Source organism: Buceros rhinoceros, unplaced genomic scaffold, assembly GCF_000710305.1.
Source record: "Buceros rhinoceros silvestris isolate BGI_N320 unplaced genomic scaffold, ASM71030v1 scaffold34642, whole genome shotgun sequence".
NCBI classification, from domain to species: domain Eukaryota; kingdom Metazoa; phylum Chordata; class Aves; order Bucerotiformes; family Bucerotidae; genus Buceros; species Buceros rhinoceros.
Window position 1 is genome coordinate 2,248 of NW_010401247.1, and position 18,173 is coordinate 20,420.

General features: G+C 36.9%; 1 protein-coding gene across 1 annotated transcript in view; it reads left to right on the forward strand.

The window, feature by feature from the left end:
- Positions 1-18,173, forward strand: part of OFD1 (oral-facial-digital syndrome 1) — a gene marked incomplete at its 3' end in the record, with an annotated part of 27,320 nt that overhangs the window by 2,240 nt on the left and 6,907 nt on the right. Inside the window, exons 2-15 of the mRNA XM_010132211.1 lie at positions 744-944; positions 1,796-1,864; positions 1,949-1,976; positions 2,730-2,837; positions 3,541-3,677; positions 5,785-5,958; positions 7,962-8,068; positions 8,942-9,061; positions 11,444-11,517; positions 12,146-12,237; positions 12,376-12,565; positions 13,212-13,342; positions 13,718-13,829; positions 15,315-15,923. Coding sequence (XP_010130513.1) covers positions 744-944; positions 1,796-1,864; positions 1,949-1,976; positions 2,730-2,837; positions 3,541-3,677; positions 5,785-5,958; positions 7,962-8,068; positions 8,942-9,061; positions 11,444-11,517; positions 12,146-12,237; positions 12,376-12,565; positions 13,212-13,342; positions 13,718-13,829; positions 15,315-15,923 — 2,152 coding nt within the window. The remainder of the gene's footprint in view (positions 1-743; positions 945-1,795; positions 1,865-1,948; positions 1,977-2,729; positions 2,838-3,540; positions 3,678-5,784; positions 5,959-7,961; positions 8,069-8,941; positions 9,062-11,443; positions 11,518-12,145; positions 12,238-12,375; positions 12,566-13,211; positions 13,343-13,717; positions 13,830-15,314; positions 15,924-18,173) is intronic.

The following is an 18,173-nucleotide window of genomic DNA, read 5'->3' on the forward strand; positions in this document are numbered from 1 at the left end:
GTTGAAAGCTTAAAGCTCTGTTTCTGTTGAGAACTTTTAGGATGGTATAAAAAATTTATATAATTATGTAATGAAAACTATTGTTTCTTCCTTTTACAGGAGGTAGGTGTTCTGATTTTAGGCTACTTTTTTTTTTCTCTATTGTAACTCATAGAATGCAAATAAATAAAAAAAGCAATTTAATGATTATTAGTGCTTGTAGGCTTTTTTGATTAGTACTCTTTGCTTCCCTACAAAATAATTGGGCAACTAGAAAATAAAGGCACTGAATTTCCTGTTTATTTTCCCATATGCTTTTGTGATAGCATTGACAGCTTCTTGATATGAGACTTACAAGAGGACTAGTGAGTTTTCCAAGTACACCTGAACTTGAAGCCACATCAGGCAGCCTTTATTTAAGCCAGAGAGAAGAACAGGAAAGCAGTGATCTAAAAATGAAGCTGGGGATACTGGAGTGGAGTTATTGTTCTCCATCAAGAATTCACATACTTCTTTTCAGTCCTATGTTTGATACATCTCAAGGGAAAGTCAGAGATCACTCTAGCCACTTTTAAGACTGTTTTGAAGAAAGGCACAGTGTCCAAAGCACTTTTCTAAATTTTGCCGAAGTTAGTCTGTCCATTTCTGTTATGCAGGTTTTAATATAACGTGTAAAAGTAAAATGAAACTCCCCATGAATTCTGAAAAATAAAAACTCATTGAATAACATGTAAAGGGAGAATGTAATGTCTTTTCTGTATCAGACACAGCTCCGAAACCAGTTAATCCATGAACTAATGCACCCAATTTTAAATGGAGAACTTCAGCCACAAGCTGTTCAGAGTGAGGACAGTTCACTTTTGATCACAGCTTCCAACAGTTTGGTGGCAGATCATCTGCAGAGATGTGGCTATGAGTATTCGCTTTGTGTTTTCTTTCCAGAAAGTGGATTAGAGAAGAAGAAGGTAAGTTCAGCAATTTACCCCTTTGAAGACTTACTTAAAGGAGCTTTGCTTTCTGGGGGTTGTCATATTCCACAGAATTGAAAAAAAATCCACATTTGTGATAGAGAAATATAAACATGATTACAGCTTCTGATCATCTCCATAAAAGATGTCATTATTCAAGGCCATCTTTATGAATAATTTAAATTGACAATAAGCTAATGATGCTGTTCTGGGCAGACATAGCACAAGCCTTTTAAGCTCACCTCGCTTTCGCTGTAGCTGCATTCTGGTGTTACGATTTGTGAGGATGAGAGTGCTGGAGGAAACTGATCCCAATTAAAACTAGCCTCTTGTTTGGCTGTTCAGTTCTCTGAAAGTGTGGCTTATGGTCAGTTTAAGCTGCTCTAAGTACAAGCTGTGGCTGGAAAGGGCAGCCCTTGCCCTCACTTTGTTTCTTCTCTTGTGTGTATGTGGTAGGATGAAGTCAATTCTAACTGCAAAGTAGTGTTTTGACCAGGTGAGTAGCTAGTCATCATTTGTGTTAGTGGACTTACCTGATTTGTATGGTAAATCAAAAGAGGCAAGAAAGGCAGCAAGGGCATGTATCCAGGGTGGGGAGGAAACAAAACTACCTTTTCATAACTTCAGCTGATCATGAAACTGCATGATCAAACTACACATCTTAGGTAATGGAGATAAGTAAATGTAGTACTAGAAGAGCAGGCCTCTGAAAATGGTTTTACAAGGCGATAATAGATCTTTCTCTAAAAGAAAATATTCTATAACTATAAAATAGTGCCTATTATGTACTTGAAATTATTTTAAATTAGCTAATGTTTTCTAACTTACCTTTTTTTTTCCCCCCAAAGCTGTTGACTACGCAAGATCTTCTTCAGTTAATGAGGATCAATCCAAAATCCAGTCTTTACAAATCACTGGTAAAGTTCTTCCGATTTTGAAAAGAAGCTTAAATTACAATTGTGATGAAATAGACTGTCTAAAAGACCTTTTATTTCTTACAGACTTTGGGAACTCGGAAGGAAAATAAAGGTACAAGCTGTTTATACATAATGCAGACAAGGGTAATTGTGTCAGCTTCATTTTTATTAAGATCAATAGAAATTCAAATTTCTCGAGTGTATATTGGTATGGAATAATATGGATTCAGTCCTATTTTAAAACTTGCAGTACACCAGGATAATGAATATTATATTTCAGCATTATCCAACTTGTATTTGTGGTGTGGATTTAAGTACTAACATTCACCTACAAAATAAATTACTCGAACATTAGAAATACGAAAAAATCTGTGATCAGGTATTAAATATAATACTTTTTGGAAACTTTGAATTCTAACTTTGGCACACTCAGATTTTGGGTTGTGTTCGTAAGTGACTGTATTAGCTTCTCATTGGTTTATATAAGAAACAGGTCTTATGTCTGCATGATGAAACCTAGCTATGTTTCATACCTAAAGTAGCTTGATCTTCAGAAACCACTGTTGCCTTAATGAGCTCATAATTAAATTATTAATATTCTGGTCTCAAATGACCTTGGAAGTCAGAGAGACCAAAGACATGGATGAAAGGAAAAGTTACAAAAGGGCAGCTTTTGCAGAATGAGATCAAGTAGATTAGATTATGCTTATAATAAAACCTTAATAGTTCACTAGAATTTATTTTTACTTAAATAGCTCTTTTTGTAAATCTAGTAGGCTTTCTTGTACGGTGAAAGTGACTTAATTAGAGGCTCAAATTTGGTTTTGGTATGAAATCAGAACTAACTCATATTGGATCCTTATAGGTTTTCTTATGCAGATTTTAATGGGACTTACAGAGCATCATCTAAGTAAGGAAACTCAAGACACAGAAACTCAGACAACCTCAGTGCCTCTCTACAGAGAATCTCTTGGTAAGCGCAACCCGGCAAGCAAGCCTTCCCAAATATTTTCATATTGGTAAATAGAATGAATATAAAATTTTATTAATCCATACATCACTTACTCAAGTGCAGCCTGAAGTAATTATAAGTAAAAGTCATACCTATCCCTAGTACTTTGTTTTTCTAACCTTTCTTGAAATAAGGCAAAAGACCTGCTACGGTTTGTTTGGGTTTTGTTTTTAATCACTCAGATGTTTTCTTAGACATTTAGCTAAGAGCTATAGCATCTTAGGTGGACTGTAAATGTTACGTGATGAAATATAATCTGAAAAAGATAATTGTATAATGCTCACCTAGCTTATCTTTCTATGATAGTGTTTCAGTGAAAGTCAGATTGGGAGTTCTTGAATTACAATGTGCATGCTATTAGTAACACAAAAACCTGAAGCTGCATGCAAAAGAAAATTCTTGTGCATCTGTGATAAAGAGGATGAATAACTATGTAATACCTAAGCAACTGAGTGGCTCCTCCTAGGTATATGTTGTGTGGCCTAAAGCTCATAAATGGCATTGCTGTGCCGCCTCTGCCGTTGTACCAGACAGGTTTTTCTGACAGGACTACTTAGCTGTAGACTAAGGACCTTCCTGCAGAGAGACAGGTTCCTACAGTCTTTGATAGGATAACTGTGGTGACTGTGTTTAAACTATGATGGATATGTCACTCTCTTTATAGCTGAGAAGCTCCAGCTGATTGACGAACAGTTTGCGGACACCTATCCCCAGCATCAAAAATATGAATCTTTAGAAGTAAAAGTTCAGGAATATAGAAAAGAAATAGAGAAGCAGCTCCAAGCAGAAATGCATCAACAGGTATAACTCTGGTTATTTAATCTGAGGGAGACGTTTGTTAATTTTGCCTTTGTGCTTTACAAACTTGTAATACTTAAGGTAAATTGAAAGGAAAGATCTAATAGTGAGTTACAACAGTCACAGAAGTTAATCCAATATCAATTGTTAATTTGATTATATAGCATATATATTTTTTCCATTCCCTGGTTTTGTTAAACATCCACAGAATGTTCAGCTTTTTATTCTGATGTTAATTTCTGACACAACTTATTTTGATTGTCTTAATTTGGTAAATTATATTTGCTTTTTGATTACTTTGTTTTATGGAGAAAATGTTAACTCTGCTTAGCCATACTATTCATTTTCCTTCAGAGTTAAGATTTTGAAGCTTGAATTTCAATATAATGCATAGCATGAGGCATGGGAGGCATGAATTGCTGCTGTGTAGCTTGATGGGTAGTTGAGTGAGTTTATAATATCGAGGAGAATTTGCATACTATTTCAAAACAACACAGAAACACTGAAATCACAACAGGCAATATGAATTTATTTCTGGATTTTTTTCTTCTTGTAATAGAAGAGAACTCTTTTAGAGAATTGTCCTTCATTTTGGGAATAAAACTACAATTTAAGTCACACAATCCGTTAATAATCCTCAGGTCTGAAAAATAGAGCAGAGAGAATATACTGCAGTTTATTTAAATGGGTGGGGGGATGGTTATTGCCATAAATTTCTGTCAAAATAAACAGGTTTTTAGGATAGGAAAAAAATTAAGTGTAGTTCGTTTAAATATGTTTTTTCAATGAGTTTCTGTCAAGATCAGTAGTTCATTTGGATGTAAAAATGTTAATCTAATAGAGTTCTTAAACACGTTTCTAAAGGCACTCACTTGCATATAAACTCTGAAGAAATCGGTATAGTCACACTTATTCAGCTAGACAGATAGAAGGATAGAGTTAAAACAGCCGATGTATTTTACCTTCATTTTTCATTTAGTTTTTATTCCCCAACAGTCCCTGTCTTTTTAGTGTGTAAAACGTTAATTCATGTGTTGTTAAGTTTGTCTCAGTTTAAGCAAAGCAGTTGCAACAAAGGAGACTGTAATCTTAACCAGATATGAGTCCCATCTGAATTCAGTGAACTTTACTTGGGTTCCTTAGCAATGTGATGTGAATTACTGTAAGACATTTCTAATCCAATTTGTGTACGTATAAGTGATGCTGTGCTGTCTCACCAGTTCTTTAATTTTTCATACAATTTATACCCGCAGACCGGAATTCCTTCATCAGACTATTGTGCTTTTCCCCCTTGCTTTAACCTCTTTTTCTCCAGTCTCCCAATTTTTCTGTCGTTCTCTTTTTATTATTTTCCTCATTTTTTCTCACGTTTTCTGTCTTGTATGCTTGCTTTCCATTTTCTTCCAAATTTTTATTATAATTCTTTATAACCCCATTTGTTCTGGCATATATTGCACTTTACATATCATCTGGAGTCATGTTCTCTGTGGTGGTTCTGTGCAGCTGCAAGATGCATGCTTTCCCAATTGTATGCATTTAGCTTTTTTCTCAGTTTTGTAAAGAAGTATGTGAATCAAGACTTCGGTTTCTCTAACCTTCTTTATGTGGCGTTACATGGTCTAAATTTTTTTCATATGCTCAGCATGTTTTTAATAACCAGATGATTTTCTCTTGTTCCTGAGCAATTCAGGACAGATCTGCTTTGGCGATTTCTTGCATCCCCAGTCAAAAGTGGTTCTTTGAAAAAGGGGCAAGAAGAGAGACAGTGTCAGAGGAGTGTCAGAATGTGACCATTCCTTAACTGCAAACAGAGTATCACTCTTGAAGAGTGTTTTTCTTTGTAGGGCCTCTGTTTTGCTCTTCTCTAAAGCTATTTGTTTGTGTAAGATCTGCTTTGGGATGCCAGATAAATGCATGAAAGCTCTGTGAGACATGCAGATAGTGTGTATATATATACTGGTAAGATATTTCTATCGCAGTAATTTATTTTCAATTAGTTATTTCCTATATGAGAATTTCTAGGTGAAATTTAAAATTGTTTGAAGAGGAATCATCATTGTCGATTTGAAGATGGCCCTACATAATCCTCTCTTCCTCCTTTATGCAAAAGCTAGAACATTTTAAAGAAGTTGAAATAGCAAAGATTAAGATGGAGGAGAAGGCACAGACCCAGAAAGAAATCTCTGAGCTGCGTCATGAGTTAGAGAGGACACATCAAGCAAAGTCTGAAGCCTTGATTTCTCGTGAAAAGAATGCTATTGAGAGGCTTCAAAAGCAACAAGAGGTAAAGTTCCAAATATTTTTTCTTAATCTTGTACGAAATGATTCAGTGAGTTAATTAAACTGTTCTTTTATCTTTGGGAGATTTACCTTGCTATTTGGCATGGCTTATTAGTGAAAACTTTGCATTTACTTTTGTTCTCATAAATAGGGAGATGCATTTAGCAACTGCAGGAATTAGTGTGGGTAAATATCTGTGTCGAGCTGCCTGGAAAAAGAACTGTTCTGCAAGCTGGGCTTGAAGGATTTAATTGTAATAAATACTTTGAAGTCTTTTAATAACGTTGAGTTCAGAACACTGAGATTTTTTTAACAGAAGGTTGAACATAGCTTTTAGTTCTTCTGTAAACTCTTTCAGTTGTGAAGAAGGACTCTAAACTAAATGGAATATATAGTCTGTGTGGTATGGATATGCCATTTCTGTATGTCATTTTATGTAGAGTATTATTAATACCCTCTGCCTTTACTGTAAGCTAGTATCTTGTTTCATTTCTTTGAGCACTTTTTTGTTAATAAATTAATCCTTTGGGCTGTTAACTCTAGGTGTTTTGCCAGAGTAGGAACTGTTACTGCAGCACACAATACTTTGTATATAGTTCTGAATTGCTTCTCGCAGTCTCGATTACATTTGAGTTTTTGGAAGAATAGTTTGCTAGGTGTTCTGTTGCCTGTTTGCCTAGCAACCCCCTGCTGTCTACAGTAGACCTTCCTGTTCAAATAACAGTCTTCCACAAATGCTAACCACATTCTTGCTCTGCTCTGGTAGAGTTTTTTGTTGTGATGGTGGGTTTGGGGTTTTTTTGGTTGGTTGGTTTGGTTTTGAGGTTGTGTTGGGGTTTTTTCCCCTCTGAGAACACATGCTATTGGTTAACAGAGCAATCATACAGGTCTTTAGAGAGATTATTATATAGCGGTCTCTACTACTGACCTCCTTTCAATCCGAAAATTAAACATTTTATCACGATGCTATGAATTTCTTTTATGATTACGTACTTAGAAGCTTACAAGAAAACCATCTATTCTATGCTATCAGTTTTATTCTGTAGGTGTGAAATTAATTCAATAATTAAAAAAAGAAAAACACATCTAGATCAACATCTGTCAAGTGTTGCGTATGAATATTTGGTTGCTTGTGTACGCCTCGGCACTCACTGAAAAGTATGTGCTTCATTTACCTGGGAACTCTTTTAACAGAGACCAGGAGCTCTGCTGAGTTTAAGTGTATTTAGAAGGTCATTTAACCCTTTACTAAGACAACTTTATGCCCGGGAAGCACGGCTTGACAGACTGCTCTGTTTTTTGCACCAGATAAAGCAGCTGAGTCTTTCAGCACTGTCAAGTGCACATGACTTGCAAACTTGAAATGAGCACCCATATGGCAAAATCATAACTGTCGTCGTCTTAGGCAATTATTATTTCTTTGGAGAGAAATAATGCCTTTTGTACTTAAGGACAAGAAAAAAACTACTTTTTATTAATAAGAAGATATGTGACTTTTGTTATTAGCATGTTCATCACTTGGAGAATTCCTTTTACAATTTTTGATTTCTCTCAGTTAAACTGCAAAAACTGAAAGATGGCTGGTTGACTCGGTTTCAGTTTGAAGTAATGTTTTATCAGGGAGGCTTGGCATTTGTTTTTCCAACTTTGTTTTTATGAAGAACCTACAAAACTATTGTATATTTTAAAAAAGCAGATGTTTGAACATATTTATTGTGCAATTTTTTTAAAGAATTTTTCCTTTTACGTAAGTTTTAATCAGTGCTGTTTCTTAAAAAAAGAAGTGTTTACAGGTAGCCAGTAGTGACTCCATCTAAAGCATTTTTACTCAGAGTAAAAGGAGAAAGGGAATAAAAAAGTAATTGCAATTGATTTATGACTATATAAATAATATTTATTGGAGTAAGACCAATTCCTGAAGAAGATCCTTGAAAGTTTGAATGTATTAAACCATAGATACTGGTATGAAGTGTGAAGTAAAACTAGATATAATATCTTGTGATTCAGATAGAAGCAAAGGAAGTATACGCTCAGAGACAAAGTCTACTGAAAGAGATTGAAGTCGTAAGAACCAGAGAGGCGGAACTGAAGCAAAGAATTGAGGCATTTGAAGTGTAAGTTACTGAAGGGCATATACAATATGATGTTATTGTCCTGTTTCTGGAAAGCGTGCTTCAAGATGTTGCTACTTCTGTGAAGTTGAAATAGATGATGTATCCCAGAAGTTGTGTTTTGCATTTTGGGCAGTGTTGTATACAGTCTCTATTAGCGGGGTACCTCAAACAAAAAGATGTTTTGGAGTTGTTTTTTCTCTATTCCTCCTCCTCCAGCCAAAACAGTGCAGCATCACTTTGGAGGCAAGAAGCCAGATGTTTGCTTTGAAGTGCTTAAATTAAAAACAAAAGCAAACTCCAAACAACACAGTATGTAATACTAACACTCATGAGGCATGTATATGATCTTTTGTTTCTTTAGTCTTGGGGTTGCTTTTTTTTATTTTCCGACTTGTTCTCAGTGAGATCAATTCTCTTTGGTTAAATGAAAACACAACCAGTTTTGACCAGGTTTTATTTAATTTCCTTACTTTGTCATCTGTTTTTTTTATAGTAAAAATGAGTATCCTGCTTACAAAAACTTGATTTTTTTTTTTTTTTTAACTACCCAGCAGAGGGTGCTAATAGAATAGCATGCTCAGCGCCATCTCCTCTGAAGTCTTTCTCGTGTGGGAAACTGAGCTAGGGTTAATCCAGAAGAGCTGCATAATTGATTTGTACTGGATTTTAAATAGGGCAGTTTAGCTTAGGTCACATCTCCTTGTTCTTAATGAATTACAATGACAGATTCCGACAATAATTTTAAATCACTACTGTGTTCCAAGCAAGCACATTAACCTTTGATGTCTCTAAATGTTACTTAAAAAAACCAACCCAAAACTAAAGTTTTGGCTTTATAACTAGTCATTGGCTGTTTGTTTATGGGTATTTCAGGACTCAGAAACTTCAGGAAGAGAAAAATAAAGCTATTGATGATGCACTTCGACGTCGGGAGGTTGCTGTGAAGAACATAGAGGATACCTATGACCAAAAGCTTAAGACAGAACTCTTAAAGTAAATTTTTGTTTTGTCTCTAATAGGACACGTGGTACTTCCTATGAAAACAAAATAATGCATTCTATAGGATTTCTTTTGAAAAGTGTAACAAAGCAAGGACTTTGAAAACGTACAGTCATGTTTTTGTTTTATTCAGCTTGAATTCTTTACATTATTCCTTAGGCCTTTGCTAGTAAGACAAAATGTTCTGTCAGGTTCAGAAAAAGCTTGCTATAGAAAATAATTGTCTTTTGATTATAGGTTATATTATAGTTGCAGTTTAAATTCTGTGTTGTTACCTGAGAAGGAGGTGAGACATTAGTTCTATGTTTATTGACAAGAGGATTTGAAGCAGTATTAGTGACTTCCTTTGACCACAATTAAAAGAACTAACCATTTTATGAACTCAGGAAAGGCATAGAGGGGAATTTAGCAATAAAGAGATGTTGCAGGTTTCTTGGAAAACGGGTGAGAGGCACGCTAGCTCATTGTACAGATAAATTGGCCCTTGCCTTAACCCTTCCCCTTTTTTGGAGAGGGATTCTCCTGAATCCCTTCTTTCATTGACTACCATCTGCTTGGACATGGTTTCAAAGAATTTGCTTAGAAATGCTCTTTGAAAGTGTAAGACATCATCTGTGACTGCTTTTAAGGTGGTGTAGTGGGTATATCCTAACCTTGCTGTCTTACTTTCTTGGAGTGCTTGGGTCAGTCGAAGGGTCGCTTGATGCTTCAGTGCAGGCATGTGCTCTCAGCATGTTATTACCCGTGTATTCGATGGCATGAACTGGTCTTCTAGTTATGCAGTTAAACCAAATGATGGATCTGTCTTTACTCTTTGTTGCAAGTCAACAAACAATAAGCATTTTCTGTGTTAGTGTCTCTTTAATCAAGTAATAGAGGAAAGATGTAAAGAGTAGGTTTTCATGAGAATGATGCTTCAGCTGAAGCTGGGTAGATTTGAGGATTTTGTCAGAGAACAGAGAAATACAGCTAACTGACCCACCTTGATATTTTATCTAGTCCATAACAACAAGTTAAAAATAATGCCTGTAAAGTGCTTTTGGTTCATGAGGAGAAGCAGAAGTGCTGCTTAGCTTATTTTATCAGCATACAAAATATTTTAGACATGCTGCGAATGCTCAGAAAGATAAAACCCACATCCTTTTTGTCCCAAATACTTGATGAAAAGCAGCAAAGATTTATTGTATGGAAATAATGATGCTTGTTAGAAAAGGAGTCTTTTTTTTTTATTTCAACAGTGAACATTAAATGCCATAATTTGGAGAAGGATCTGAGTGGTTTGGACCATTTGCAAAAATGCGAGAGGATGCATATGTCAATATCTGAAGACATAATCTGTGTTTCAGTCCTGCGAAATGCTGAGCTCTCTTAGTTCCTGTGAATTCCAGTAAAATTGAATGGTCAAGTTGGATGACTGCTGGGTTCTGAATAGTGGTATACCTGGGCAGTGCTCAGTGTCTGGCTGGCAGACGATGATGAGCAGAGAACCCTTGGGACCTGTACTGTCCCAACACCTTCATCTGTGATCTGGATGTTGACACAGGGCATCCTCAACAACTTTGAACAAGAGGCTGAATTAAGGGGAGTGGCTTCCAGAACAGTCTTCGATAAGCTTAGGAATTGATAAATCTTAGGAATTTTAACAAGGAGAACTGCAGGGCTCCATGCTCAGGGCAGAATATCCCTGTTAATTAGTGTAAATGGGGAAAGGAATTAACTGAGGAGCTGCGTTTCTGAAGCGGACAAGGGAGTTATTGTGAATGCCAGGTTGCCTGTGAGCCAGCAGCACACTCTGGCAAATAAGGCAAACGGCACGGTGGGTGACATTAGTAGCAACATGGCCAACAGACTCAGGGAAGTTATTACCCCCTTCAGGTACTGCTAGGAATACCATGTCCAGGTTTGGGTTACTCAATTCAAGAAAGTCATGAAGAAGCTGTAGAGGGCCTAGTAAACATCTATCAAGATAGATAGTTGTGGGACTATCAGATGCGACCTTTGAGTTCAGATGGCAGGGACCATAAATTGTGCCTTGGGAGATTCGCCTTGGACATGAGGAAACAGGTTTTTACTGGGAGGGTAGTACAGTATTGGCACAGGTCATCCAGGGAGGTGGCGAAATACTGGGTGTTCTTTGAGGTTTTCAAGACTTGGCTAGGAAGAGCCACAGCTGATCTACTCTAGAGTTGGCAGTAGTCTTGGTTTTGAGCAGTTGGTTGAATGAGGTGATTGTCAGGGCCTTTTCCAAACATTTCAGTGGCTCTGCAGTAACAAATTTTGTCAGTAAGTAATTGTGTGATTATAGCTTAGTTTGGGAAGGACTGGAATATAAACGACAGACTTACTTTGGGAATACATAATTCTTTATAATTCTAGATACCAGCTTGAATTAAAAGAAGAATACATAGCCAGAAGCAATAAAGTTACTGAGGATGAGAAAAAAAATAAAGGTAACCATCTCTCTGAGATTAATAAAGTAGCTGTTTATCTCTAGAGCTTTTACTAACAGATTTCAAAACACTGTTTTTACTAAACATTCATGGTATTCAGTGACAGTGGTGTAAGTGACAGAAAAGCCGTCAAAATAGGTTTTTGAAAACCTGTAGCAGGATCCAGTGACAGACCAGCAACATCTTGCTGTTTGGGATGCAGTGGGAACCGTGAGCTGCTGCCTTACACAGAGGCTGCAAAGCATTTTGCTTCTTCAGTTTCCCATCTCCTTTTGAATCCCACTAGCTCATTCGTTCTCTGATTGAACTCTGCTACAGTCCTGTACCATATCCTGGAACAGTTGGAGTTTCTACATTTGTTATGCACAGGATGTTTAACCGGAGCTTGAGGAAGAGAGCTGGGATGGATAACGTTTAGACTTTTGAGACATATGAAAGAAAAGATATATCGTGTGCATAAGAATTTGATTTACTCCATTCTAAAGGAGTGCATATGACATTCAGTCATTTTTATGTCTTGAATTAAATTGAATGTTGGTTTTAGCAGCTTAAACTGTTTTTTGCTGATGCAGTTTTTTACTGTAATACTCTACTAACTTTAATTCTGCATTTGTAATCCTCCCTGCAGAGAAAGCTGTGCTTTTGCATGAAGAAGCTGTTGCTGTTAATTCGAAAAAGGAGGAACTCAAGCAAGCTATATCACGCACAAAAGAGCTTGAGGTAATTGTAAACAGGAGTTTAAAGAAGCCATATTCTAATTAGTGCATCTGAGTTACATTTAAAAAAAAAAAGAAAATGTGAAATAAAGATTAAGTAGTACGGCAGTACATAAGCTTCTAAACTGTTCTTTATCTGCAGCTGGATTTGGAGTCAGCGAAGGCCCAGGTTCTGTTGGTAAATAAAGAGAATCAGTTGCTGATAGAAAAACTGAAAGAAGTATCAGACTATTCTTTGCTAAAGGAGGAGAAACTGGAGCTCCAAGTGCAGAATAAACTACTTAGGCAACAGTTGGATGAGACTCGCAGTGAGAACCAGCATCTTCGAGACAGTCAGTGTGAATGATTTAGTAATTTCCTAATTTATATTTCCATATGAGTGTTTAGAAATAAATTTTCATTAAAATATGTTCTTTGTATTATGTTTACTAGTAGTTTTCGCTAAACCCCAACCAATGTTTGTGTAAAATGAAACAGTCCTCAACTGTGTAAGTTTGTTTGGTGTATAGTAGAAATCCCGAATTAAATGGTAGCTGCAATAGTATGAAGAATATCTCTTTCACCCTTTGAAAAAAGCAGTGCAATATTTCTAACCATAGCATTACTGTGGCTAATAATGGTAATAGAATGTTGCATTATGTAATTGTAAATGCTTGCCTGAATATAGTTATAAAACACCAAGTATTTTTAATGGGCATTTTAGATTACGGGAGAGTAGGGATATGCACCCAGTTACATAAGGTAAGGATATGTATTTTTCTTCCAGAATAGGACAGGCTGGATCTAGTTCGTAAATGACTACAACAAAAATTTCGGTCCTTTGCAAAAGGAAGAAAAAATCCCTAAGTACTTTATTCAAACAAAGCATTGTTATGTTCCTAAAAACAAATTGGCTTTACGTTTTGAAGTGGTCTCGTGCAGAAAAGTGCACGCTGGTTATTCTGTGGCTGAGTGTCTAATATTTATCTTTCTGTGTAGAGCTGTCCCAGCCCTCGGCGGAGCACCTGGCCTGCCAGGTGGAGCTGAGGAGGGTGGAACATTCTAGGAAACTGGCACAGGATGAATTTGAAAGTCAGAGGCAAATTTTGGAAAAGCAGCTACAAAGTGAGGTAAATTATTCGTATTCAAAAATAATTTGAATACTTTCTTCTTCCTGTCATCTTGTTCACATTTATCTATGGACCTGTGCAGGCCATTTGACATGTAGTTTTGGGGTTTGTTTATACTCTGCTTATTTTTGTGTAAACAGCTCTGAAGAAAACAAAATAAAATAACACACGCAAATCTAAAAAATTAACCCAACATAATCAAAGTAAATCTTTCCAAGTAATTAAGTTGTTAGCGCTGACTTTCAGGAGCATACTGTCTGTGTATGGTTTGACTGGACCTGAAAAATATTCACAAACAAATATTCAACTGGTTGAGATTATTGATTTTGCTTGAATTATGCTGGTTTTTGTTTTTCTCTCAATCGTCTTCTATAGGTTGAGCGTTGTGCCCAGTTAAAGGCCCAACTGTTGGACTCTGAAGCTACTGTCAGGAAGTTAAATGTGCAGGTCGAGGAACTGAAATTGCAGGTGAAACAAACACAGGCAGGTTTGTATCTTTCACCAGAGCAGTCCTTTATGAAGTTCAGTTACCTAACCAGTGTAAGAATTTCCAGCAGCTTTGGTTGCATAGAACTAATATACCACCAGTGAGCAGGTTTCAAGTTCAAAATCAAAATCTCTTTAAAAGCCCAATTTAAAAGCGGACTCGTTACAATTTCCCTTCCTTTCAGAAAACAAACTTATAGGAGGAAAGGAAAACATTCCTCCCTGAATACTTGCGTGGGGTTTTTTTGTCTGTTTTTCCTCAGTATGAAGACATCAACGTTTGGTGTTAAAATAATCACTATTTTCCAGGAGGCCTGTTGTGGTTTAATGCATTTTGACTCTTGAAGGTTCATAATAAGAATAAAATCAATTTATTTTGCATATCTCACAAATTTAAATCTTAGTTTTAAAAAGTTGTTGTCAAGACTAATAACTTTTGCCCCTTGTTATGGGCATTAGAAAGAGAGAGGCACTTGGGTGAAGCAATTCAGTCTGCTGAAGAAATGTAGTTCTCAAGATGCCTATCTGTCAAATTGCTAATATCAAGTATGATGAATACAAGCTTTAGGATGTATATTTAATCTAAAAATAATGGAATTTAATTCTGCAGTGATTATGCGTTACGTACAGCATGTGTTGCACTGAACCAGTTCAGTATATGCAATTCTTTATATTATTCACTAGTCCGATATGTACATTTTCATATATAGTACAAGTATCGGTACTGTTTCAAATTGGAAATTTGTTAGTGTTAAAATAACAGATACATATTTTAATTAAATGACCAGAAGTATTGCAGGGACTTTTATTTTGCAGCAGAGTTAAGGATGTCATTGAAGAACAATTAATGTAGAATAAAAGCAAGGTGGTTATTTTGCTAAAATACAGCCCTATGGATTGGTCTCTTGGTCTTGCTCAAGCATACAAGTGCAAGCCAGGAAGCAGGCAGACTCAAAACATTAAATTTAACTGACAGTTTTGGAGAAGTGTGTGTGTGTTTTTTGTGTTGTTTTTTTTTTTGTTTTTCTTTTAACCCGACAACGTTCTCTATGTTCTGTGTTGGTTTTCTCTAAATTTCTTTTCTGATCTAAATTGAAGGAAACTGTTAAGAGTTGTGGCCTGCCCTGACTCCCTCACCCTTTAACAGTGTGATTGGATATAATGTATCTGAAGTGGTGATGTTTTAATTTTTCTTTATTTATTTAAACATAATTTATGAAATAACATTATAGAGTGCATACTTCAGGTAGTTTTACATGGAAGGATTATGTATTAAAAAATAATATCAGTGATAATTTGCAGCTAAGCAGCTACATTAAAAAACTTTTAAATCAACCCATAAAGTTCTCAAAATTTAAGACAAGTTGATGTTAAAATAATTTTTATCAAATAGGGGTTTAAATACTGTGTCTTACTGTTTCTGTTTCATTATGAACCTCCCTCTCTTGCTCTTTACCATCACTCAGTTCTTCTTGCTGTCATTTAGCTCTGGAAAATGAAGTGTATCGGAATCCAAAGCCTTCGCTTGTCGATCGCTCTGTCCTTGACTTCACTGGTGACAGAATTGTACCTCATGATGTTTATGTGGATAGCGCCTTCCTGAATCAAGTTATGACCAATGCGGTGAAGGTAAATGCTGTGCCAAGAGCTGGCTATCAGCAGCAGTTACAGCCACGCAGCGCTTCTCCGGATTCTGACCTGGAGTGTGTGGCGCAAACCCGGGCTAGAATAAAAGAACTAGAGAAAGAGGCAGAGTATTTGGAAGAAGCCTACAGGAACTACCAACACAGAATCATGCAGGGTGCAGCTGCAAGCAGAACGCCAAGGAAGATACAGTCTCCTTTACTTGTAGCATGTGCTGTTAGTAGACCCCCCTTGACTACCCAGCATGAGCTTCTAGAGGATGATTCCAGCTCCCAGCATTCCCCCCTGAGCAGCCCAAGAGGTGAAAAACACACCAAAAGAACTGGGGAGGTCAATGTCTTTAAAAACCCCTTAACACCACCACACAGGGGAGCGTCTGCTTCAAGACGCCTTTCTTCTACGCCTGTTTCCAAATTGGAAAGAGATCTCGGTAACAAGAGAACTTCAGATGGTAAGTCATGATTGTTAATGTGGTGTGGTATTGGGGTTTTACTCACTGTCCCTTCTGCGCTATGGGAAGAGAAAGATGAGCAGTGGTAGTCTACTGCTCATTTGTTATTTGCGAAAAGGCAGGAGAAGTCAGAGGCAAAATATGCTTGCTGCTTGGAGTGTTGCTGCTTCATGGAAACAAGTACTGGAGAAGTACATTAAGGGAGGCTAAACTTGCTGCACTTAGCTTTAAAGAGGAGACTGCACCATATAATTGCCTACAGGTGTAATCTTATGATATGCAGAATTTCAATCAAAGATTGCTATTAAGTGTAAGTGGTATGCAACATTAATTCTGATTTCCTAGTTTTAATAACCCTCCTGCTGTATTCCTATCCTTTCATTTAGCTATTGTAGTTAACGCATGCAGCCGAGGATCATTTCTTCTGCTTTTCTTAAATTGAGTTTTCCCATCTGAAGGGTCCAGATTAGCTTTTGTTTGTTCTTTTGCTACGACATCTTTATCAAATATTCCTCAATGATTGTAAATTAGTATTTGGTCATGATCAGAAAATTGTGATTTGCTATTAATTTCACAGTGTCAAATAATTATATCGTCTTTTTTTGTTTTAAAGGGGCAGTACTCAGAAAAGCAAGCAAAATAGACAAGAATTAAATTTAAAAACTGTTATGGTGTTTCAAATCTGCGGTACATGTGCTTCTTGAGTCATGCAATTCTTGTCACTCTAGCTCAATGTGGGTTTAATAGGATGAAGAAAAGAGGTAGTAACAAAAAAAAAAAAAGATAATGACCAGCGTCTACATGAAGGAAGGTTCAATATAAGAAGGGCAGCTTAGTTTGGAGAAGTTGGCAGAGGTAGGCTGTGGGAAATCTGAAAAGCAATGAGTGATGTGGAAAAGGTGAAAAGGGATTGATTAGTCACTGCTTCACAGCCCCCCCTTAATTTCACAAATCCTGTGAAATTGAAAGGAAAGAGAAGGAAGTATTTTTCATACCATGAGTAAGTTGTGGAATTTATTGCTTGTGTGGGAACAAGTATGGATGCAGGAATACAACTTCCCTGTCAGGAGGACCCAAAGAAGTATTGACTGGGGAAAGGTTGGGATGAGTGTTCCCAGAAGTAAGATGCAAGTGTTTCCCTTTTTGAATTGTAGTTTAGTTTTGTTTAGTAATGGGCACTGTTACAAACGTCTTACAAACAGTCTGATCTACTGTGGCTGTCCCTGTGTTTCTGCATGTGGACTATCATATTCAGTTACTGAAAACACATTTGAAAACTTGGGACTTTCAAAGTAGTCTTAAGTTTTCCCGGTCAGCTTCTGTATAAAGTACTTACAGACTGTTTGTTTAATACTGCACACACACAAAACCTATTATAAAGTAGAGTTTTGTTGTAAAATTGGGAAGTGTAAAAATCCAATTTGCGCGTGTAACCTTAACAATCAGAGTCCCCATCGTTGTACCTGTCAGAGGCCAGTTATTTGATGGCTGGTCTCTTTTTATCATTGGATCTGTGCTTAATGCACAAGACAGACTTGTTCTGGAGAGGGGTAACAGTTGAATAACAAAGGAGGGCATTACCTGACTTAAGTGTTACAGAAATTGAGTGGTATGTAGTCTAGAAAACTGGTTTGCAGCTGGGTAATATGTTCTCAAGGTGAGCTGATGTGGTGCTTGCCCCAGTAACCTCAGTACTGTTGAGCTGTGGAGTGATTTACCTGCTTCCAGTTAGGTCTGTCTTCTCTCCTGATAGATACGTCACCTCTGTTTTTCAAGAGTCTGCTGAGAAGGGGTGCTTTCGTACTGCTACGTATGTTATCCTTTGTGCTAGAGGTGGCTGAAGCACCAGATATGCTTTTGCTAGGAAACCATAAGTCTTTCTGGAAGCTTCCGTGAAGCTTTTCAGTGTTGCTGAAGATGCCAGCCTAAACAGCTCAGAATAAATTTTAGGAGGTAAAAGACATCACACACGTGAGTCTGAGAGTTTTCCTTTTAAGTGAGTTATACGTCAGTGACAACTGCAGCTCCGTTGTCAGCACTGATCTTCAAAGGATGAAAGGACAAAGTGTGACCTCCTGTAAAATACTTGCAGTTGACAGATCTAGCAGCTGATATGCTGCGTAATCAGTCACTGGAAGGGTATGTGGTTTTCTCCCTGCCTTTAAATTAGGTCGTGTGTTTGACTGTTTTCCTTCCCAAGCCTACGCATGTTGGACGTCTTTCAGGCTTTGACTTTCTACTGGGAAAGAG